Below are 23,090 nucleotides of genomic sequence, written 5' to 3'. Positions count from 1 at the left end.
AAATATGACCTTGTATGTTTCAAAAAACCACTTTCCCCTTAGCATACAAAAAGACCACACATCTGGTAGGTTAAGAACTGGTTTACTTACAAACTCTTCAAAGGTCAAGTTCATGTGTTTTTCATACATCAGTCAAAAAACATAGTAGGAAAAATTGGCTTGGTTATGGTGGTGAAAGTTCCAAATAATTGGTATAGGAATGCAAGAGAGGCTTGTGAGTGCCATGGGGTCTGAGCTTGGAGCAACCACCTTAGACTTCACATGTTGCATTTCTCAGGTACACTGGAGGAAAACAACAGGCCTCAGTGCCTGGCCCCTCCGAAAGTGAGCTAAACCTGCCAAGACAGGTAATCCTGTCATGTGTTAATTAGACTTAACCACATTGGTTATATGAAGGCTGGTTATCCCATAGATTGAAGAGCAGGCTTAGATGTGGGAGGTGGTCTTGAAGACTTTCAGGTAAATGGTGGGGGCTCAATTTGTTTCAGTTGACTTGGGATCAGCTGAGCAATTTTTTTATTTTGTAGGAGGAAAGGGAAATTGCTTGGTTTATTCTGAGCCAATGCATATTGAGATTGGGAGCATTTTCTCCATTACTAGATGGACCACAGGCCTGGCTGTGTATCTTAAGAATTTTCATGAGGATATTTTTAAATAAAAAAAGAATTACAAATCATTGCCAAAATGTGGATAACTGAATTTAAGATAGGCAAAATGAGAGATTGGGAAAATAGAGATTAGCAGGTTCTTCCATGGCTATTGACTTCTAATGAAGACACTTTAATTTACCTCATAGATATACCTGCATGCCATCAATTCGTGCAGCTTACCACCTGAGTGTCTGGTGCATGTTTGCATCAAGGTCACAGTGACTGCACAGAAATCCACGTACTTAGCTGCATGGGTTCAAGGATGAACACATTCTTGTCTGTGGGAAATAGGCCCTAAGGCCTGATTGGCTTAAGCACAGTGGTCCAACGTGCGGCCACGCCAGCCTTCTTCCACCCCATCCCAAACCATAAGAAGAAAAAGATTTTTCCGTTGGAAGATTTTTGAAGACAATCTCTTATTTTCGGCATTTTTCCTGCCATTATTTTAATTCTCTTTGGGGTTTTTCTCTTTTTACAATGTGTTGAAAGGAGAGCAGTCTCTAACCAGTATTGAAAAACCAATGGCTCTAGCTATATGTCCTGCTCAAAGACCAAAACCAAAGCTCAATCCATAACAGTTACTTGTTTCAGCTGCAATAAAGGACATAAATAAAAATCTTTGAAGATTTCCAGAAAATACCAGGCAATACCAAACATAAAATACAACATGATATGATGTGGAGAAAGAGAATATATTATCCATATTCTGGTAAAATGGAAAACAGAGATGATAGGATAATTTACTACTTCCTTTTTATTAATTGCTCCTTGCTGTTCAGCTCAGGCCTCAATAAAATGATGTAGCATTTGGGGAAAAAGATGGAACCCAGTAAACCAGCACTGGAGGCCAAGATGGAGAAGATCTCCACAGCCACCATGTATTTCCCCTTGGTGCTCAGGTAGACCGGAACAAAGGAGATCCAAACACTACAAAACAAGAACATGCTGAAGGTGATGAATTTGGCCTCATTGAAGCTCTCAGGCAGTTTCCTGGCAAAAAATGCCACTACAAAGCTGACAATGGCTAAAAAACCCATGTAGCCCAGGACAGAGTAAAACAGGGGAACTGACCCTTCATTGCAGCCTGGAATGATTTCTCTCATCACAGAGTGCATGTCGGAATCAGGGAATGGGGGAGAGGTTCCCAACCACACAGTGCAAATGCCCGCTTGGATAAGGGAACAAGAAAACACAATGGCGCTTCCGAGTCTTTTCCCCACCCACTTCCTCATTCTGGATCCAGGTTTGGTGGCCACAAAGGCCAGAACCACTGTGATAGTTTTGGCCAGCACACAAGAAACAGTCACTGTGAAAACAAGGCCAAAAGCCATTTGTCGGAGCAGGCAGCTCACTCTTTCTGGAGGGCTGAGGAAGATCAGTGGGCAGAGAAAGCAGAGCAGGAGTGAAATGAGGAGAGTGTAGGTGAGGTCCCGGTTGTTTGCTCTGACAATGGGTGTGTCCTGATGTTTAATGAAGATGGCTAGGACCACCACTGTGAGGAGAGAGAGAGAAAGAGCAAACAATGCTAAGCTCATCCCCAGAGGCTCTTTAAAAGACAGGAAGCTGATGGTCTTTGGAATGCATTGTGATTGGTCCCTGTTTGGATAGTGATCTTCAGGGCATGCAACACAGTCATCCATGTCTGGAGAGAAAATAATACATTCAGATTTCAGATGTTCTGGTTACAGGTAGGTAGCCGTGTTGGTCTGGGTCGAAGTAAAATAAAAAAATTCCTTCAGTAGCAATCAATTGTGATTGGTCCCTGTTTGGATAGTGATCTTCAGGGCATGCAACACAGTCATCCATGTCTGGAGAGAAAATAATACATTCAGATTTCAGACCAACTAAGTTTTTATTTTGGTATGAGCTTTCGTGTGCATGCAGGTATCTGAAGAAGTGTGCATGCACACGAAAGCTCATACCAAAATAAAAACTTAGTTGGTCTTTAAGGTGCTACTGAAGGAATTTTTTTAGATTTCAGATGTGTCAAAGAGCTTCCAATGCTGCTGGTATGGAACTGCTAGGGTTAAAGGTGTTTCCAGGTGTTTCCAGACATACCAGATTGAAAGCGATGCATGAGAACTCCACCTCAGCACTGTTTCCTATGCTCTTTGGGGTGTCCCCATATGATACATTGTGCATTTAGTGGTTTAGAAGTAAATTCTCACCATATCATACCCTCCCACATGTCTCTGATGAAAATACAGATGTCCCATTCCATGGTGATAATTTCACTATTTATACCCCATACTGGGTTGCCCCAGCCACTCTGGGTAGCTTCCAACATATATAAAAATAATAATAAAACATTAAACATTTTTTTAAAAAACCATCCCTATACAGTGGTGCCTCGCTTAACGAACGCCCTGCTTAACCAAATTTCCGCTTAACGAAAGGATTTTTCGAGCGGAGGTTGCTTCGCTAGACGAATGCATTTTCGTCTAGCGAATCGCGGTTTCCCATAGGAATGCATTGAAATTCAATTAATGCGTTCCTATGGGCAAAAAACAATTCAAAAAAATTCAATGCATTCCTATGGGACTCGCTAGACAAATTTTTTCGTTATAAGAAAAGACCCGTGGGATGAATTAAATTCGTCTAGCGAGGCACCACTGTATAAGATTGCCTTCAGACTGCTCAGGGGTTGGATAACTTCATACCCTTCAACATTTCTCCAATGAAAATAGGGACATCCTAAAGAAAAATGGGACATTCTGGGATCGAATCATAAACAGGAATGTCCCTGGAAAATAGGGACACTTGGAGGGTCTTCCAAAAATAGCCATTATCTACCTATTTACTTAACTTTTCCAACAACTTCTAACATGACATATGTTTGAAAAGTACATATCTCGTGTCTCTTACCCTTCTGGGATGAAATCTTGCCTTGAGGACAAGGAGCACAATCATAGCAGCAGAATGGCTCCCCCTCCTTCTTTTCCTTGCTGGAACCAGGAGGGCAACTTGGGTTACACTCAGAAAGGGGTGGAACCTGCTCATATTAATAAGCACACAAGCATTTTATCACACGTAAATTTTTAATGATTTGGGTAACATTTTTCTTTGCCCAGCCAGTAGTAGAAAGACACTAAACTACTGAGGGCCAAACTATTTGTTTTGCTATTTGTAGTTTTTAAAAAGAATGCTGAAACTGACCGTCTGTGAAAAAGAATGCCTGAAGGCTCAAACTGGGAAGGGAAGTGGAGGTTCATTTTCACCAGCCCTTCCCCCATACATAAAAGGAATACTTGTTTCACCACCAACCTTCCCATACTGAACAGAAAGTATTAAAAAGGCTGGACATGCTTAGAAGCCTCCCTATAACTCTGTGTTGTTATCTTCATCCCCAAATATGATGAGACTTGAAAGGAGTTCCGCCAAATGCTCTTAGAAGCCCCCTTCACACTTCCTGCCATGCTTTTTATCTTAATTCATGTATCTCCAGACATATTTTGTACTTCAATGTATATTTTTCAAATCAATCTTGTCCATTTTCAGTTGAGAACTAGACCACAAAAATCAGAGAAATGTGAAACCTGAAGGATAATTAATGATCCTTCCATCTGTGTACCAATCTGAGAGATACAAAGTCAATCAGTTTTCGTTAAATTGTTGCTATATGAAATTGTCCTCCATCCCTAGCCCACAGTTCCTTTTTCCTTAGGATACAAGTGGCTAATTTAAGCACACTACACACACCAATAATTGAATTTGCCTTTGGTGTCTCAGTAAAATTATAAAGAATCTAATGCCAAAGCTATGGTAACTTAGATGGGTGTTGTTGTTTTTGGAGTGAAAGGAACTAAAACTGGTCCTCCCGGGACAAATGGTTTGAAACAGCCTTGGGGAAAAGACGTAATATTTGAAGGAAAAATTACTTCCTGCAAAACCTGAAAGGGTATTAAACTGCTGAAAGCCCAGTCATAATTAGCTGCAAACTGGTCCATTTAAGCTCTTCTCTAGAAACAATCAAGATGTGAGGTGGGTAGTAACATGGGATAAGTGATGCTAGGAAGAAGAAAATGAGGAGGTGGATGAAGAAAAGTTTTTATTTTTATTTTTTTAAATTTTAAAAACATCTTTATTACTTCTTTTAAGAAATAAAATCCATATAAATACAAAAAATAACAGAAACAGTACATAAGATAACAAAAACAAGAACTGAACGTAAAATACAAAACACACAAAATACAACAAAAAAAAGAGTTACAGTAAAAAGACGGTATAATAAAATAAAAAGAACTTCCAGATATATTCCTTCACTATTTATAGATATTCCTCGGATATGTTTGTATATATATATATATATATATATATATATATATATATGTATTAGCATCTATCTTCCTTGATTTTAATTAACTGTCTAATAACTTGTTGGTGCTAATCTAGACAAATCGCCCATCTTGAACTCACTCCTTCTTTATGAAAATAATCTACCACATAATTCCATTCCGTTTTTATTTTCTGTTTGGGTGTTTTCCTGATTATTGCTGTGATTCTAGCTAAATTCATATACTCTACCAATTTTAGGTGCCAATCTTGAACTGATGGAACTTTGTCTCCTTTCCATTTTTTTGCTAGCACCATTCTGGCCGCTGCACATGCGTACAGGAGGATGTTTCTCCTATCCTTAGGGGTGTTCTCCGGTATTAAGCTTAGAAGGAAGATCTCCGGTTTCTTTTCAAATGTCCACTTTAACATTCTGTTCATTTTCTCATATACCTCATTCCAAAATATGCTCACTTTATTACAGCTCCACCAGCACTGGAGATAATCTCCTGTTCTTACATTGCACTTCCAGCATGTATCCGCCTCCTTTTTATATATTTTAGCTAATCTGGCCGGTGTCGGGTGCCACCTGAATACCATTTTCCACATGTTTTCTCTTATTCCCATGCAGGCCATAAAATTTAGGTCCTCCCCCCACAATTTGTCCCACTGAACGCTATAGATCGTTCTTCCAACATCTTGTGCCCATCTGATCATGACGTGCTTAACCACCTCGTCTTTCATATCCCATTCGAGTAAGAATTTATAGATTTTGGCCAAAGATTTCCTGGGATTGTCTAATAATAATTCTTGAAATTTTGATCTATTTTCTACGAAGCCAACCACTTTATGTTTACTAAAAATACTTTGAACCTGACAATAATGAAACCAGCTCAAACAAAATTGCTCTATTTGGTGATATGGTTTTAGTACATACTGGTCATTCACTTTATCTACCAATTCTTTATATGTTACCCACCTCCCGCCTTTAGGTTCCTTACTCATTGAAGACATCTGCAAAGGTGAGGCCCACCACGGGACTTTTGGTTCTAATAATTCCTTATATTCATTCCATGTATTATACAAAGATTTTTTGAAAATGTGATCGGAGAAGGTATTATAATCTCCTGTTTTTTCTTTTAACAGATACGAATGCCAACCCCCTGCATTCCTGAACCCTTCCAGCTTAAGCAAATCCTGATCTTCAAGCAAGAACCACTCCCTCATCCAGCATATACACGCCGCCGCATGATAAATCTTCAAGTTGGGAACCCCCCAGCCTCCCCTCTCTTTGGCATCTGTCAGCAACCTGAATTGAACCCTTGCTTTTTTCTTTTGCCAAATAAACCTACTAATATCCTTTTGCCATGTGTCAAATGTCTCTTTTTTAATTCTGATTGGTATCATTTGGAATAAAAACAATATTTTGGGTAATACCATCATTTTAATCATCGCTATTCTCCCTGAAAATGTCAAATTTAATCCTCCCCATTTGTCCAAATCCTCTCTAATCCCCTTCCATGTTTTAATATAATTGTCCTCAAATAAATTAACATTATTGGGTGTTATTATTATTCCTAGATATTTTATTTTATTCGTTATTTCCCACTCAATAATATTCTTCAATTTATTCAATTCATCTTTCCTCAACTTTTTTGTCATTATTTTGGTTTTTTTCCCATTTACTTTGAAGCCAGCTGATTCTCCATAATTTAACAATTTCTGTTCCAATTTATTCATTCCCTCAATTGGGTCTTCCATCATTATAATAATATCATCGGCAAATGCCCTTAATTTAAAGATCCTTCCCCCCACTGAGATGCCTTTAAGTTCTTCATCGTTCTTTATATCACAAATCAAAAATTCCAAAGCCGCAATGAACAATAGCAGTGATAGGGGGCATCCTTGGCGAGTTCCTTGGATATTCCGAATTCCTCTGATCATTTCCCATTAATGATTAGTCTGGCCGACTGTTGGTTATAGATTGCCTTAATTGCTTCCATAAATTTACCCCTTATTCCCAATTTACCTAGGGCGCCTTTCATAAATCCTCACTCTAAATTATCAAAAGCCTTTTCAGCGTCCAGAAAAATGAACGCAGTTTTTTTACTGGGGCTCCAATCTATATATTCAAATAGGTTCAGGAGAACTCTTATGTCATTATACATCTTCCTTTGGGGTAAAAAACCCTGTTGTTCCTGCCCTATGATTCTGTTTAATATTCCTTTAATTCTAGTAGCTAGAATATCCGCAAAGATTTTATAATCAACATTTAACAATGATATTGGCCTATAATTTCCTACCTCTTCCTTCCCCCCTTTGGGATTAAGGTTACAAATGCTTCCTGCCACGTCTTTGGGACTACCCCCTTTTCTAATATTCCATTCACTAATTTTTGGTACTTCAAGGATGAAGAAAAGTTTTTATCCCTCTCTCATAACACTAGAACTCAGTGACTTCCAGTGACGTCTATCGGAAGATTCAGGACAAGTAAAAGAAAGTGCTTCTTCATGCAGTATATTTAAAACTATGGAACTCACTCCAAAAGGAGGCGGTGAAGGCCACCAAGCTGGATGGCTTTAACAGAGAATTAGAAAAACTAATGGAGGATACAGCCCCGGCGCTTCCATTAAGGCAAACTAGGAGGGGGCGCTGACCAGGCCGCCCACCGCCACCCGCCGGTGCTGCCTCAGGCCGCTATCCGGAGGCGCGTGGGGAGCGCGGGCCTGGGGCCGCCTCCTCTGAACAGCTGAAAGGCGGGCGAGGCGGCCCCAGGCTTGCACTCCCAGCGAGAAGTTCCGGAGGTGCGCGGGGAGCGGCAGAGAAGCGGCAGCAGCAGAAGGACGAGCGGGGCCCGCCAGCCAGCATAATCAGCAGGGTCTTGCAGGCTGCAGTGGAGCAGAGAGCGGGAGGAGGCAGCCCCGGCCCCAGGCTCACACTCCCAGCGATCCCCGCACACCTCCGAAGCTTCGCACAAGGAGCGGCAGCCTGGGGCCGCCTCAACTGAACAGGTGAGAGGCGCAGCGAGGTGGCCGCTGGGGCGTGCGTGCATCATGACGCATGCGCCCGGGGGGCGCCAGAAAGTGTTTTGCTTAGGGCGCAAAAAGCCCTAGCACCGCGCCTGGGAGGATGTCTATCAGTGGAGTAGAAGCTATCAATGGGTCCTAGCCTTGAGGGAGGTTATGTCTCCTTTGTCATAGGCAGTATGCTGCTGAATACCAGTTGATGGAAACCACAGAAGAGGAGAGTGGTCTTCTGCTCAGGGTTTCCCACAAGCACCTCTCTGGCCATTCTGAGAACCATATTTTTATTTATTCAGTCATTCATTTATTTTCTGTACGACCCTCCATCCAAGGGCACTTTACAATATAAAATCCTTTTTTTTTTGTTTAAAAATACAAAAATGCACAACATACCAGTAATAACAAATGAAACAAACAAACAAAACAGGTTAAAAGGCCATAGATGGTTTAATCTACCCATGGCCTGGGAGGAATGTTTTTACTTGGTGCTTAAAGATATGTAAGGAGACGCCAGGTGAGCGTCCCTGGGAAGAGCTGATTCTCTCGCAATCTAAGAAACCTCTTTCCTCATTCTACAGTTGGTGACAAAGAACAGCTGTCCACAAACCTCCATGTCACCTGCTTCCTTCTCACCAAACAGCATTTGATCTCCAAGCCACAAACACCCTTTTTTTGTCAAGAGACTCAAGTGGTTCACAGGGACAGAAAGAGCCTAAGCCAACAGCCAAGTGCCATGTCCAGATACTGAACAAGACAGGCCATTGGCATTATCCTGGACTTGTTGGGTATGGTCCTGATCCAGCAAGTTCATCTTATGTTGAGCTTCCTGCATCACCGGGGATTGGACTACATAACTTCCAGGATGACTTCCATTATTCTATTATTCTCAAGCAGTGCAGAGGAAAATGTTTTGACTCCGGCTGGAAAGGCAGGTATGTGCTGGACTGATGGCCTGCAAGTACAATAACGTTCTATTTCCCTATCTCTCATAGATGTAGGAATTATGCCTCACCTGGTGAAAGCTTCTGTGCCACACTATTTGGTTGTCATCAAGGGTGAATTCCTGACCTGGGGCAGCCTCCACACCTACTCTTCCAACCTTGACTCTCATGAAGGAGTTATTTGGGAAAGTGACCAGATTGGTAATATCAAAGCCAGCTTCTACTATCCTGTTCTCACTGAAAGATACCATTTCTTCAGCAGAGTTGTTAAAGGAGACACTCCTAAGAAAGGGGTGGAGCTGCATTGAAAGGGAAATAGAAATCAAAAAGTAATGCTCATGTCTCTCCTTATTGGCACTCAGGATGCCTCCAGACTGTCAGCACATGCAGGTAGTACTATGCAAACACAGTCCATTCCTGAGAGTGTTCGCATAACAAGCTGACGATTTCCATTGTCTGAATCTAATGTTTCTATACCAGTAGTTTAGGAACTTTTACCATTTTGTGACTGCTACTGAATATAGAAAAGCACATGAATCTGATCTTTGATTGTTGTAACTTACTAAATGTGTGGTCCATCTTTGTGCTAGGGACATGGAGTGTTTGGGGGTTTAGTGGAAAGGACATGTTTACAGTTTTACAATCTAGATCTCCACACTTTTACTTTGCCATGTTAAATCTCTGCTGGGGTTCTCTCACCAAAGAGTACTTGCCAAAAAACTTGGCTTCCCAGGATTTCTAACAAAGATGACTTCAATTAACGATTTCAGAAAGTACGTACTAAGTACCGTAAATAAGAAAGTAAGTAAGTAAGTATATATGTAAGTAAGTAAATGTTTAAAAAAATACCCTTTTTTTGCTGGTCATGGACAGCCATTTTAGGGGCTGTGCCCAATCTTTCCCATCTCCTTTCCTCAGCCACAGCTGCATTTTTTTTCAGCTTTGTCTGCCTCTCTCTGCCAACTCTCACTTCTCCTCTCAGTGTAGGATCAAATCGGCCCCTTAACTTGTGTGCAGAGAAACTGCGTGTGAAGGAGCAGCACAGCTTCTCTGCACGCAAGTAAAGGGGTGGATATGATCCTGCACTGAGTGCTCGAAAATGTCCAGGGTTATATATCACTGCCCATGTCTAATAAATTGTACCGCGTGATAGGCCTTACCTGCCAAGGCTGCAGCTTCTGAAACTCTTGCATTCCTCCTTCCACCACTGCCTTGAATTTGGTCCTGGGCAAGAACATGGCATGTAGAGCATGTGCTACGGCATAGACAGCATTATAGACACTGTAGCTGTGGCTTGTTATGCTCATCTCAAAACCAGATGAAGGGAGATTTTCCAGCTTCTCCTCCCCAGTGCAGGTGTCACTGGTCTGCTCTTCTGTACTGGAGTTTGGAAATGAACAGATAAAGACTTGTGCCCAAAACTGCTTGAGAAAACCATTTCTATTTGCCTCAAATGGATTTTGCACCTGAAGAAAGGTTTTGAATCCTTGTACCACATTTGAATGAACTGCAAAGGAGAGGGAACCCTGGAAGATTTGCATATCCCAGCTCATTTGATAGGTTAATGCTGTGAAATCCAGCTGTGCTGTCAGAATCCACACCTTGCCCTCTTGTGTCTTGGTTCCATTGTCCATTGCACCTAGTGCTACCATTATTCGCAAGCTAAGCATGGACTCTGTTTCTCCATAGACAACAACGACCTTGGCTTTATTTTCCATAATAACTTGATAAATATGGATCCATTGGGAATACATGGCGTAATACTCTGCCAAATATGCTGTTTTCACGGTTCTCTCTGAGAAGGCCAAGCAAATGCCTTTCTGGGAAAGCAGAGTTTTCAGGGTGTGAATAAATCTCTCTCCACTGACATTACCTGCAGCAAGCAACCCAACCCACGTCCAACCAAAATGCAGAAGTAACTCAACAATCCCACTGTACTGATGGGCTTCATTAGGCACCATCCTATAGCTGGAAGTGGATTGGCTTTGACCAGCATCCTCTGGAGTAAAGGAGCCATAAGTGAGCTAAAAGAAAATAAAGGTGCATATTCAGTAAGAGTGGACAGACTGTATATGTCCTTTGAGGGCCTGCAAACACAGAAGGGCAGATGAGCCAGTTCCTATTTTACCTGAACAGTGGGACAATGTTTTAGCTTCTGTAACAAATGTGTCTGTAGATTATAAACTATTTCTTATACACCAAAAAATAATATTTAGAATATACTGGACTGCACTACATTTGTACAAAATGGAGTTACGTATCTACAATGCCATCGTGCTGGAGGAGTAATAAGGAATATGCTTCTTCAGAACACATGTTCCAGCACTTACAGATTTTTGGAAGAAAGTATTAGGATGAATACTAATACTGGGGGTGGGAGAGAGACATAAAATCGTCAGATGATCATGGGGAATGAATGTGAAATCCCCAAGGCAGTATCTTACCTGAGGAATCTTGTAGATGCTCAAGATGTTTGCCATTTGGAGCGAGGAATCAAAGTCGAGTCCCCCAATAACTGCTATTAGATGTTTCTGGATGTTGCACTTATAGTTGGGTATAAGTGTGGAGGGAAGGTTCAGAGCAGCCCGGTAGGTCATCCTTTCATTGAAGTAACTGTCATAGATGTGGAAGCCTAAGGTGATATTAGGTAAGATCTTGGGGTTCTCATTGATCTCCTTGACAGCAAATACCAAGGCCAGGATATGCTGGTAGTTCTTTGGCAAAATACTGCAATGAGAATTTTATGCTGTAACTTGGGATATATGCTATGCAATTTTCTTTCATAGAAATTTCAACCTCATGACAATTCTTCAACATTTTCATGCAAATTCTGCTCTAACATACACATATCTGCAAAGCAGTTTCCCCTTAAAGAATTCATTGCATTCCACTTGTATACATTAATATTTGCATTTTATTTTATTTTTTGACATTTTACCCCAGTATATGCATTTTGTATACATTGCTTGACTGGAACACGGCACTGCAACATTTGGTGAAATGTGAAAGCACAAAACATACACATACATATATCTACAGGTACTGATCAAAAAACCCTAGCTTAATGGAGTAGTTCTCATCACTTTCAGATCTGTGACACATTTACAACTAGGAGCATCATAAAAATCTAGCCTAGTTGGGATGAGAACACCTGGGACTCTTAAAAGCTCACTTCCCCTTTGAGGTAGAGTTCTAAGACCCCTCACACCAGGCACTCTGAGGTGAAGTTCATTATTCAAAACAGAGAAGGACTTTCCATCTCAAACTAAGCAAGTTTAAGCTGTGGGTCTGCTTATTAAACTCTTCTTGGAAGAAATTTGGTGGGATATGGGGAGAAGAGAGCACACCTACAGGCAGCCTCATTCAGATCTCCATTTCCCTCCTTCCAAGCCAACGCCTCAGCTATGCAAAAGTCCCCCCACCATTTCTGCCTAGAAGTAAATTCCGCTGAAATCAGTGGAACTTGCTTTTGAATAAGCCCAGTTAGAGCTGGGGGATGTTTTTGTATCATTTGTTTACTTAACACATGAAGTATTTACAAGATATCAAGAAGTTGATGGATAGGTAGCCTTTCCTTGAAGTCTTCTTCGCCAAAAGAAGTAAAGAGGTGAGAAGCAAGTCCGCCAAGAATAAGATGACCTGGTTGGTAGTATTCATGTGGAATTCTGGACAGATCATGGATGGCGCAACTAGTGGTATGTTTGCACACCATACGTGGCAGATGAAAGAGAAGAGGCACAATAAACAACAGCATACTGAGGCAAATACTATTTCTTATCAGAAATGCTCATTTCCATCTAGAACGTATATTCAATATTCTGCACTTCTCTAACAATTCACAGATTAAAATCCTATTTTGCAACTCGACCAAAAGAGAAGCAGAAATCCTTTCTCTGCCTATCACCTCTCCCTTGCTTAGACTAGCACAAAGGGGTTTTTATATGTCTCTTTAGACTTTGGCTGGTATTCTCTTGGAATCCATTGAGACATTATCCAAGGGAGATTTATTTATGACAAGACTGATAATTACAGGTGAGATAATAACTAGGTCTCTTTACATCAGGAAAATTGAACAACTGGCAAAAACATGTTGTCATAGACCTGAACAGAATAAAAACAAAAATGGTACAAGTAAAATTTTATAATATACACATTAAGGTGGGTTGTAATAAATAAAGGATATAAAATATCAGGAACATTTAAAATATTTAAAGCAAGCTACGATACACAACATGATATATTAAAATACAGAAGTTATGAATGAGTTGGTGGGCTGAGGAACAACATACAAAGAATAAAAATCACCAGCCAAATTCTCTGCTTAGATCTGATTCTAGCACTCAATCAGAAGTGGTAATGATCATGGAATTCAATATCCCAGAAAAACGGGATGGTACAATTTTGGTGGGACACTGGATTATCTGAACATTTGACCCAACATAGGCGAGTCATGGAGGGTATAGAGAAAAGGAATGATTTTGATGTTACCGTACGTGGTTTCTATTCATTTGCTATACAGCATATTTTTTGTAAATAATTTTTTTTGGTTTATTCACAATTAATTTCCACAATTAACTACAGAAAACAAAAAAAAATATCCCCCCATCCCCATTCATGAAAAGATTTCAAAACCTTATCTTTGAGGTTCTTTAGACCTCATGGCTTCCCTCCATTACCTCTTCTGGTTCCTTATAGTAACAAAATTCTTCTGCATTTCCATACACATACTTCTTCAATTCTTCTTCAGTCAGTCTGTTATCAATGCTGAAATGCTTCATCTGACCAGTGCAAATGATTAATCTAACGTGCTTACATTTCTGACCTGACCATTTGTTTATTAGTTTAGTCACAATTATACCAATACAAAACAAAAAGATGGTGAACGGGACGGAGTTTGGTAGATGGTTTGTGTTGGTGGCAAGGAAAAATAGTTATAAAAATTCCCTGTATGCCAAAACCCAGGTTTGGATGGGAGAACCCCAGCAGAGATTTTAAATCACGAATTATGTAGCAAAGTAAAGCATGGAAATATAGGCTGTTAGACCTTTAAAATATGACCTTGTATGTTTCAAAAACCACTTTTCCCTTAGCATACAAAAAGACCACACATCTGGTAGGTTAAGAACTGGTTTACTTACAAACTCTTCAAAGGTCAAGTTCATGTGTTTTTCCATACATCAGTCAAAAAAAAAGGCAGAAAAACTTGGCTTGGTTATGGTGATGAAGGTTCCAAATTATTGGTATAGGAATGCAAGAGAGGCTTGTGAGTGCCATGTGGTCTGAGCTTGGAGCAACCATCTTAGACATCACATGTTGTGTTTCTCAGGTACACTGGAGGAAAACAACAGGCCTCATTGCCTGGCCCCTCCGAAAGTGAGCTAAACCTGCCAAGGCAGGTAATCCTGTCATGTGTTAATTAGACTTAAGCACATTGGTTATATGAAGGCTGGTTATCCCATAGATTGAAGAGCAGGCTTAGATGGGGGAAGTGGTCTTGAAGACTTTCAGGTAAATGGTGGGGACTCAATTTGTTTCAGTTGACTTGGGATCAGCTGAGCAATTTTTTTATTTTGTAGGAGGAAGGGAAAATTGCTTGGTTTATTCTAAGCCAATGCATATTGAGATTGGGAGCATTTTCTCCATTACTAGATGAATCACAGGCCTGGCTAAGAATTTTCATGAGGATATTTTTAAATAAAAAAAGAATTACAATTCGTTGCCAAAATGTGGAGAACTGAATTTAAGATAGGCAAAATGAGAAACTGGTAAAATAGAAATTAGCAGGTTCTTCCATGGCTATTGATTTCTAATGGAGACACTTTAATTTACCTCTTAACGCACACATTTAAATGCACATAAATAATATATGTGCAACCAAAAGAGGTGTAATTTCCAAGGTTTTGCACCTGGAGCTGGGGAGGGGGCAGGGTGGAGGAGAAAGGGATTACACTCCCTTCACAGGATCGAATTATTTATTGTGAAGTTACAGACCTAAACAGAGTAAAAAGAAAACAGTCGGTGGGATAGGGTGAATAACATAACAAGAATAAAAATTATCAGCCAAATCCTTTACTTATATCAGATTCTAGCCCTCTTCTCAGTTGGAAGTGGCAATGGTCGTGGAATTCAATATAGAGGATTATTACGTTGTGTTACTGGCTACAGTATAGCTGGAACTAGCTAATATTTGAAAGTGGTGGTTCTGTGCCCACAAAGGAGGGGAGGTACAAAATTGTTTGGGGCATAACATCATATAAACATTTGACCCAACATACGTGAATCATTGAGGGTATAAAGAAATGGGATAATTTTGATGTTACATGGTATCCATTTGTTATTAATATTGCTAAATCTCATAGTCCTCGTAGACCACCTAGATCTCAAACACCAGTCTGGTGGGGCTACCTCCAATCTTGAGAATCACTTCAAAATACAGTATCTCTTTTTATCTTTACAGATAATGAGAACAGTCAGACAAAATAGATTTAATCAGGGAATAATTCCCAGGATTGAAAATAGGAATGGAGTACTCACAGCAGCAGAACATGTGTTTATATATTATACACATAGACACAGACTAAAGCTTTACTAGATCCGTCCCCCATTCATTTATGTTCATAGATATAACTGCATGCCATCAATTAGTGCAGCTTACCACCTGAGTGTCTGGTGCATGTTTGCATCAAGGACACAGTGACTGCACAGAAATCCACGTACTTAGCTGCATGGCTTCATGGATGAACACATTCTTGTCTGTGGGAAATAGGCCCTAAGGCCTGATTGGCTGAAGCACAGTGGTCCAACATGTGGCCCCGCCAGCCTTCTTCCACCCCTTCCCAAACCATAAGAAGAAAAAGATTTTTCTGTTGAAGATTTTTGAAGACAATCTCTTATTTTCGGCATTTTTCCTGCCATATTATAATTCTTTTGGGGTTTTTCTCTTTTTACAATGTGTTGAAAGGAGAGTAGTCTCTAACCAGTATTGAAAAACCAATGGTTCTAGCTATATGTCCTGCTCAAAGACCAAAACCAAAGCTCAATCCATAACAGTTACTTGTTTCAGCTGCAACAAAGGACATAAATAAAAATCTTTGAAGATTTCCAGAAAATGCCAGGCAATACCAAACATAAAATACAACATGATATGATATGGAGAAAGAGAATATATTATCCATATTCTGGTAAAATGGAAAACAGAGATGATAGGATAATTTACTACTTCCTTTTTATTAATTGCTCCTTGCTATTCAGATCTGGTCTTAACACAATGATGTAGCATTTTGGAGAAAAGATGGAACCCATTAAGCCAGCACTGGAGGCTAAGATGGAGAAGATCTCCACAGCCACCATGTATTTCCCCTTGGTGCTCAGGTAGACCGGAACAAAGGAGATCCAAACACTACAAAACAAGAACATGCTGAAGGTGATGAATTTGGCCTCATTGAAGCTCTCAGGCAATTTCCTGGCAAAAAAGGCCACAACAAAGCTGATAATGGCTAAAAAACCCATGTAGCCCAGGACAGAGTAAAACAGGGGAACTGACCCTTCATTGCAGCCTGGAATGATTTCCCTCATCACAGAGTGCATGTCGGAATCAGGGAATGGGGGAGAGGTTCCCAACCACACAGTGCAAATGCCCGCTTGGATAAGGGAACAAGAAAACACAATGGCACTTCCGAGTCTTTTCCCCACCCACTTCCTCATTCTGGATCCTGGTTTGGTGGCCACAAAGGCCAGAACCACTGTGATAGTTTTGGCCAGCACACAAGAAACAGTCACTGTGAAAACAAGGCCAAAAGCCATTTGTCGGAGCAGGCAGCTCACTCTTTCTGGAGGGCTGAGGAAGATCAGTGGGCAGAGAAAGCAGAGCAGGAGTGAAATGAGGAGAGTGTAGGTGAGGTCCCGGTTGTTTGCTCTGACAATGGGTGTGTCCTGATGTTTAATGAAGATGGCTAGGACCACCACTGTGAGGAGAGAGAGAGAAAGAGCAAACAATGCTAAGCTCATCCCCAGAGGCTCTTTAAAAGACAGGAAGCTGATGGTCTTTGGAATGCATTGTGATTGGTCCCTGTTTGGATAGTGATCTTCAGGGCATGCAACACAGTCATCCATGTCTGGAGAGAAAATAATACATTCAGATTTCAGATGTGTCGAAGAGCTTCCAATGCTGCTGGTATGGAACTGCTAGGGTTAAAGGTGTTTCCAGGTGTTTCCAGACAAACCAGATTGAAAGTGATGCATGATAACTGCATGATAACTCTTTCCTATGCTCTTTGGGATGTCCCCATAAGATGCATTGTGCATTTAGTGGTTTAGAAGTAAATTCTCACCATATCATACCCTCCCACGTGTCTCTGATGAAAATAGAGATGTCCAATTCCATGATGATAATTTTAATATTTATACCCCATACTGGGTTGCCCCAGCCACTCTGGGTAGCTTCCAACATATATAATAATAATAATAATAATAATAATAATAATAATAATAATAATGAAACATTAAACATTAAAAAACCCTCCCTATATAGGATTGCCTTCAGACAGCTCAGGGGTTAGATAACTTCATACCCTTCAACATTTCTCCAATGAAAATAGGGACATCCAAAAGAAAAGTGGGACATTCTGGGATCAAATCAGAAACAGGAATGTCCCTGGAAAATAGGGATACTTGGAGGGTCTGCCAAAATAGCCATTATTTACCTATTTACTTAACTTTTCCAACAACTTCTAACATGACATATGTTTGAAAAGTACATATCTCGTGTCTCTTACCCTTCTGGGATGAAATCTTGCCTTGAGGACAAGGAGCACAATCATAGCAGCAGAATGGCTCCCCCTCCTTCTTTTCCTTGCTGGAACCAGGAGGGCAACTTGGGTTACACTCAGAAAGGGGTGGAACCTGCTCATATTAATAAGCACACAAGCATTTTATCACACGTAAATTTTTAATGCTTTGGGTTACATTTTTCTTTGCCCAGCCAGTAGTAGAAAGACACTAAACTACTGAGGGCCAAACTATTTGTTTTGCTATTAGTAGTTTTTAAAAAGAATGCTGAAACTGACCGTCTGTGAAAAAGAATGCCTGAAGGCTCAAACTGGGAAGGGAACTGGAGGTTCATTTTCACCAGCCCTTCCCCCATACATAAAAGGAATACTTGTTTCACCACCAACCTTCCCATACTGAACAGAAAGTATTAAAAAGGCTGGACATGCTTAGAAGCCTCCCTATAACTCTGTGTTGTTATCTTCATCCCCAAATATGATGAGAGTTGAAAGGAGTTCCGCCAAATGCTCTTAGAAGCCCCCTTCACACTTCCTGCCATGCTTTTTATCTTAATTGCTGCATCTTCAGACATATTTTGTACTTCAATGTGTATTTTTCAAATCAATCTTGTCCATTTTCAGTTGAGAACTAGACCACAAAATTCACAGAAATGTGAAACCTGAAGGATAATTAATGATCCTTCCATCTGTGTACCAATCTGAGAGATACAAAGTCAATCAGTTTTCGTTAAATTGTTGCTATATGAAATTGTCCTCCATCCCTAGCCCACAGTTCCTTTTTCCCTAGGATACAAGTGGCTAATTTAAGCACACTACACACACCAATAATTGAATTTGCCTTTGGTGTCTCAGTAAAATTATAAAGAATCTAATGCCAAAGCTATGGTAACTTAGATGGGTGTTGTTGTTTTTGGAGTGAAAGGAACTAAAACTGGTCCTCCCGGGACAAATGGTTTGAAACAGCCTTGGGGAAAAGACGTAATATTTGAAGGAAAAATTACTTCCTGCAAAACCTGAAAGGGTATTAAACTGCTGAAAGCCCAGTCATAATTAGCTGCAAACTGGTCCATTTAAGCTCTTCTCTAGAAACAATCAAGATGTGAGGTGGGTAGTAACATGGGATAAGTGATGCTAGGAAGAAGAAAATGAGGAGGTGGATGAAGAAAAGTTTTTATCCCTCTCTCATAACACTAAAACTCAGTGACCTCCAATGACGTCTATCGGAAGATTCAGGACAAGTAAAAGAAAGTGCTTCTTCATGCAGTATATTTAAAACTATGGAACTCACTCCAAAAGGAGGCGGTGAAGGCCACCAAGCTGGGTGGCTTTAACAGAGGATTAGAAAACCTAATGGAGGATAACAGGTAGGTAGCCGTGTTGGTCTGGGTCAAAGTAAAATAAAAAATTTCCTTCAGTAGCACCTTAAAGACCAACTAAGTTGGAGGATAAGTCTATCAGTGGAGGAGAAGCTACCAATGAGTCCTAGCCTTGAGAGAGGTTATGTCTCCATAGTCATAGGCAGTATGTTGCTGAATACCAGTTGATGTAAACCACAAAAGAGGAGAGTGGTCTTCTGCTCAGGGTTTCCCCAAAGCATCTCTCTAGCCATTCTGGGAACCATATTATTTATTTATTTATTTATTCATTCATTCATTCATTCATTCATTTAGTCATTCATTTATTTTCTGTACCACCCTCCATCCAAGGGCACTTTACAATATAAAATATTGTAAAAATACAAAAATGCACAACAATAACAAATGAAACAAACAGACAAAACAGGTTAAAAGGCCATAGATGGTTTAATCTACCCATGGCCTGGGAAGAATTTTTTAGCTTGGTGCTTAAAGATATGTAAGGAGACGCCAGGTGAGCATCCCTGGGAAGAGCTGATTCTCCCGCAATCTAAGAAACCTCTTTCCTCATTCTACAGTTGGTGACAAAGAACAGCTGTCCACAAACCTCCATGTCACCTGCTTCCTTCTCACCAAACAGCATTTGATCTCCAAGCCACAAACACCCTTTTTTTGTCAAGAGACTCAAGTGGTTCACAGGGACAGAAAGAGCCTAAGCCAAAAGCCAAGTGTCGTGTCCGGATACTGAACAAGACAGGCCATTACATTATCCTGGACTTGTTGGGCATGGTCCTGATCCAGCAAGCTCATCTTATGTTGAGCTTCCTGCATCACTGGGGATTGGACTACATAACTTCCAGGATGACTTCCATTATTCTATTATTCTCAAGCAGTGCAGAGGAAAATGTTTTGACTCCGGCTGGAAAGGCAGGTATGTGCTGGACTGATGGCCTGCAAGTACAATAACATTCTATTTCCCTATCTCTCATAGATGTAGGAATTATGCCTCACCTGGTGAAAGCTTCTGTGCCACACTATTTGGTTGTCATCAAGGGTGAATTCCCGGCCAGGGGTAGCCTCCACACCTACTCTTCCAACCTTGACTCTCATGAAGGAGTTATTTGGGAAAGTGACCAGATTGGTAATATCAAAGCCAGCTTCTACTATCCTGTTCTCACTGAAAGATATCATTTCTTCAGCAGAGTTGTTAAAGGAGACACTCCTAAGAAAGGGGTGGAGCTGCATTGAAAAGGAAATAGAAATCAAAAAGTAATGCTCATGTCTCTCCTTATTGGCACTCAGGATGCCTCCAGACTGTCAGCACATGCAGGTAGTGCTATGCAAACACAGTCCATTCCTGAGAGTGTTCACATAGCAAGGGGGTGGATATGATCCTGCACTGAGTGCTCGAAAATGTCCAGGGTTATATATCACTGCCCATGTCTAATAAATTGTACCGCGTGATAGGCCTTACCTGCCAAGGCTGCAGCTTCTGAAACTCTTGCATTCCTCCTTCCACTACTGCCTTGAATTTGGTCCTGGGCAAGAACATGGCATGTAGAGCATGTGCTACGGCATAGACAGCATTATAGACACTGTAGCTGTGGCTTGTTATGCTCATCTCAAAACCAGATGAAGGGAGATCTTCCAGCTTCTCCTCTCCAGTGCAGGTGTCACTGGTCTGCTCTTCTGTACTGGAGTTTGGAAATAAACAGACAAAGACTTGTGCCCAAAACTGCTTGAGAAAACCATTTCCATTTGCCTCAAATGGATTTTGGACCTGAAGAAAGGCTTTGAATCCTTGTACCACATTTGAATGAACTCTAAAGGAGAGTGAACCGTGGAAGATTTGCATATCCCAGTTCATTTGAAAGGTCAGTGCTGTGAAATCCAGCTGTGCTGTCAGAATCCACACTTTGCCCTCAGACGTCTTGGTTCCATTGTCCATTGCTCCTAGTGCTACCATTATTCGCAAGCTAAGCATAGACTCTGTTTCTCCATAGAAAACAACAACCTTGGCTTTATTTTTCATAATAACTTGATAAATATGGATCCATTGGGAATACATGGCGTAATACTCTGCCAAATATGCTGTTTTCACGGTTCTCTCTGAGAAGGCCAAGCAAATGCCTTTCTGGGAAAGCAGAGTTTTCAGGGTGTGAATAAATCTCTCTCCACTGACATTACCTGCAGCAAGCAACCCAACCCACGTCCAACCAAAATGCAGAAGTAACTCAACAATCCCACTGTACTGATGGGCTTCATTGGGCACCATCCTATTGCTGGAAGTGGATTGGCTTTGACCAGCATCCTCTGGAGTAAAGGAGCCATAAGTGAGCTAAAAGAAAATAAAGGTGCATATTCAGTAAGAGTGGACAGACTGTATATGTCCTTTGAGGGCCTGCAAACACAGAAGGGCAGATGAGCCAGTTCCTATTTTACCTGAACAGTGGGACAATGTTTTAGCTTCTGTAACAAATGTGTCTGTAGATTATAAACTATATCTTATACACCAAAAAATAATATTTAGAATATACTGGACTGCACTACATTTGTACAAAATGGAGTTACGTATCTACAATGCCATCGTGCTGGAGGAGTAATAAGGAATATGCTTCTTCAGAACACATGTTCCAGCACTTACAGATTTTTGGAAGAAAGTATTAGGATGAATACTAATACTGGGGGTGGGAGAGAGACATAAAATCGTCAGATGATCATGGGGAATGAATGTGAAATCCCCAAGGCAGTATCTTACCTGAGGAATCTTGTAGATGCTCAAGATGTTTGCCATTTGGAGCGAGGAATCAAAGTCGAGTCCCCCAATAACTGCTATTAGATGTTTCTGGATGTTGCACTTATAGTTGGGTATAAGTGTGGAGGGAAGGTTCAGAGCAGCCCGGTAGGTCATCCTTTCATTGAAGTAACTGTCATAGATGTGGAAGCCTAAGGTGATATTAGGTAAGATCTTGGGGTTCTCATTGATCTCCTTGACAGCAAATACCAAGGCCAGGATATGCTGGTAGTTCTTTGGCAAAATACTGCAATGAGAATTTTATGCTGTAACTTGGGATATATGCTATGCAATTTTCTTTCATAGAAATTTCAACCTCATGACAATTCTTCAACATTTTCATGCAAATTCTGCTCTAACATACACATATCTGCAAAGCAGTTTCCCCTTAAAGAATTCATTGCATTCCACTTGTATACATTAATATTTGCATTTTATTTTATTTTTTGACATTTTACCCCAGTATATGCATTTTGTATACATTGCTTGACTGGAACACGGCACTGCAACATTTGGTGAAATGTGAAAGCACAAAACATACACATACATATATCTACAGGTACTGATCAAAAAACCCAAGCTTAATGGAGTAGTTCTCATCACTTTCAGATCTGTGACACATTTATAACTAGGAGCATCATAAAAATCTAGCCTAGTTGGGATGAGAACACCTGGGACTCTTAAAAGCTCACTTCTCCTTTGAGGTAGAGTTCTAAGACCCCTCACACCAGGCTTTCTGAGGTGAAGTTCATTATTCAAAACAGAGAAGGACTTTCCATCTCAAACTAAGCAAGTTTAAGCTGTGGGTCTGCTTATTAAACTCTTCTTGGAAGAAATTTGGTGGGATATGGGGAGAAGAGAGCACACCTACAGGCAGCCTCATTCACATCTCCATTTCCCTCCTTCCAAGCCAACGCCTCAGCTATGCAAAAGTCCCCCCACCATTTCTGCCTAGAAGTAAATTCCGCTGAAATCAGTGGAACTTGCTTTTGAATAAGCCCAGTTAGAGCTGGGGGATGTTTTCGTATCATTTGTTTACTTAACACATGAAGTATTTACAAGATATCAAGAAGTTGATGGATAGGTAGCCTTTCCTTGAAGTCTTCTTCGCCAAAAGAAGTAAAGAGGTGAGAAGCAAGTCCGCCAATAATAAGATGACCAGGTTGGTAGTATTCATGTGGAATTCTGGACAGATCATGGATGGCGCAACTAGTGGTACCGGTATGTTTGCACACCATATGTGGCAGATGAAATAGAAGAGGCACAATA

At 40.7% G+C, this 23,090-nt stretch overlaps 2 protein-coding genes across 2 annotated transcripts; both read right to left on the bottom strand.

Moving 5' to 3' along the window:
• Positions 1-1,393: 1,393 nt before the first annotated feature.
• Positions 1,394-13,664, bottom strand: LOC118094589 (vomeronasal type-2 receptor 26-like). Its single transcript, XM_060282044.1, has 6 exons — positions 13,563-13,664; positions 11,331-11,600; positions 10,047-10,910; positions 8,958-9,185; positions 3,516-3,642; positions 1,394-2,292 (listed from the first exon to the last, which is right to left on the bottom strand). The coding sequence occupies exons 1-6, from the start codon at positions 13,662-13,664 to the stop codon at positions 1,394-1,396; spliced, it is 2,490 nt and encodes an 829-aa protein (XP_060138027.1).
• Positions 13,665-16,101: 2,437 nt separating this feature from the next.
• On the bottom strand, positions 16,102-22,443 carry LOC118094588 (vomeronasal type-2 receptor 26-like). The gene is made up of 6 exons (XM_060282043.1): positions 22,385-22,443; positions 21,786-22,068; positions 20,502-21,365; positions 20,039-20,266; positions 17,661-17,787; positions 16,102-17,000 (listed from the first exon to the last, which is right to left on the bottom strand). The coding sequence occupies exons 1-6, from the start codon at positions 22,441-22,443 to the stop codon at positions 16,102-16,104; spliced, it is 2,460 nt and encodes an 819-aa protein (XP_060138026.1).
• Between the last annotated feature and the right edge of the window lie 647 nt (positions 22,444-23,090).

Source organism: Zootoca vivipara, chromosome 13 (assembly GCF_963506605.1).
Source record: "Zootoca vivipara chromosome 13, rZooViv1.1, whole genome shotgun sequence".
NCBI lineage: Eukaryota > Metazoa > Chordata > Lepidosauria > Squamata > Lacertidae > Zootoca > Zootoca vivipara.
Note: the sequence above shows the minus strand (reverse complement) of the source record. Positions and strands in the feature narration are given on the sequence as shown.

Bases quoted from the DNA above. Each gene is read 5' to 3' on its own strand.
- LOC118094588 (XM_060282043.1), bottom strand. From the start codon at position 22,443: ATGTGTCACAGATCTGAAAGTGATGAGAACTACTCCATTAAGCTTGGG. The intron at 22,069-22,384 runs GTACCTGTAGAT...TTCTCATTGCAG, and splicing joins AAGCTTGGGTTTTTTGATCA to TATTTTGCCAAAGAACTACC. The intron at 17,788-20,038 runs GTGAGGCATAAT...TAATATGAGCAG, and splicing joins GGCACAGAAGCTTTCACCAG to GTTCCACCCCTTTCTGAGTG.
- LOC118094589 (XM_060282044.1), bottom strand. From the start codon at position 13,664: ATGAAGCATTTCAGCATTGATAACAGACTGACTGAAGAAGAATTGAAG. The intron at 11,601-13,562 runs GTAATGGAGGGA...ATTTTGCCAAAG, and splicing joins ACTATAAGGAACCAGAAGAG to AACTACCAGCATATCCTGGC. The intron at 2,293-3,515 runs GTAAGAGACACG...TTTTCTCTCCAG, and splicing joins CAAGATTTCATCCCAGAAGG to ACATGGATGACTGTGTTGCA.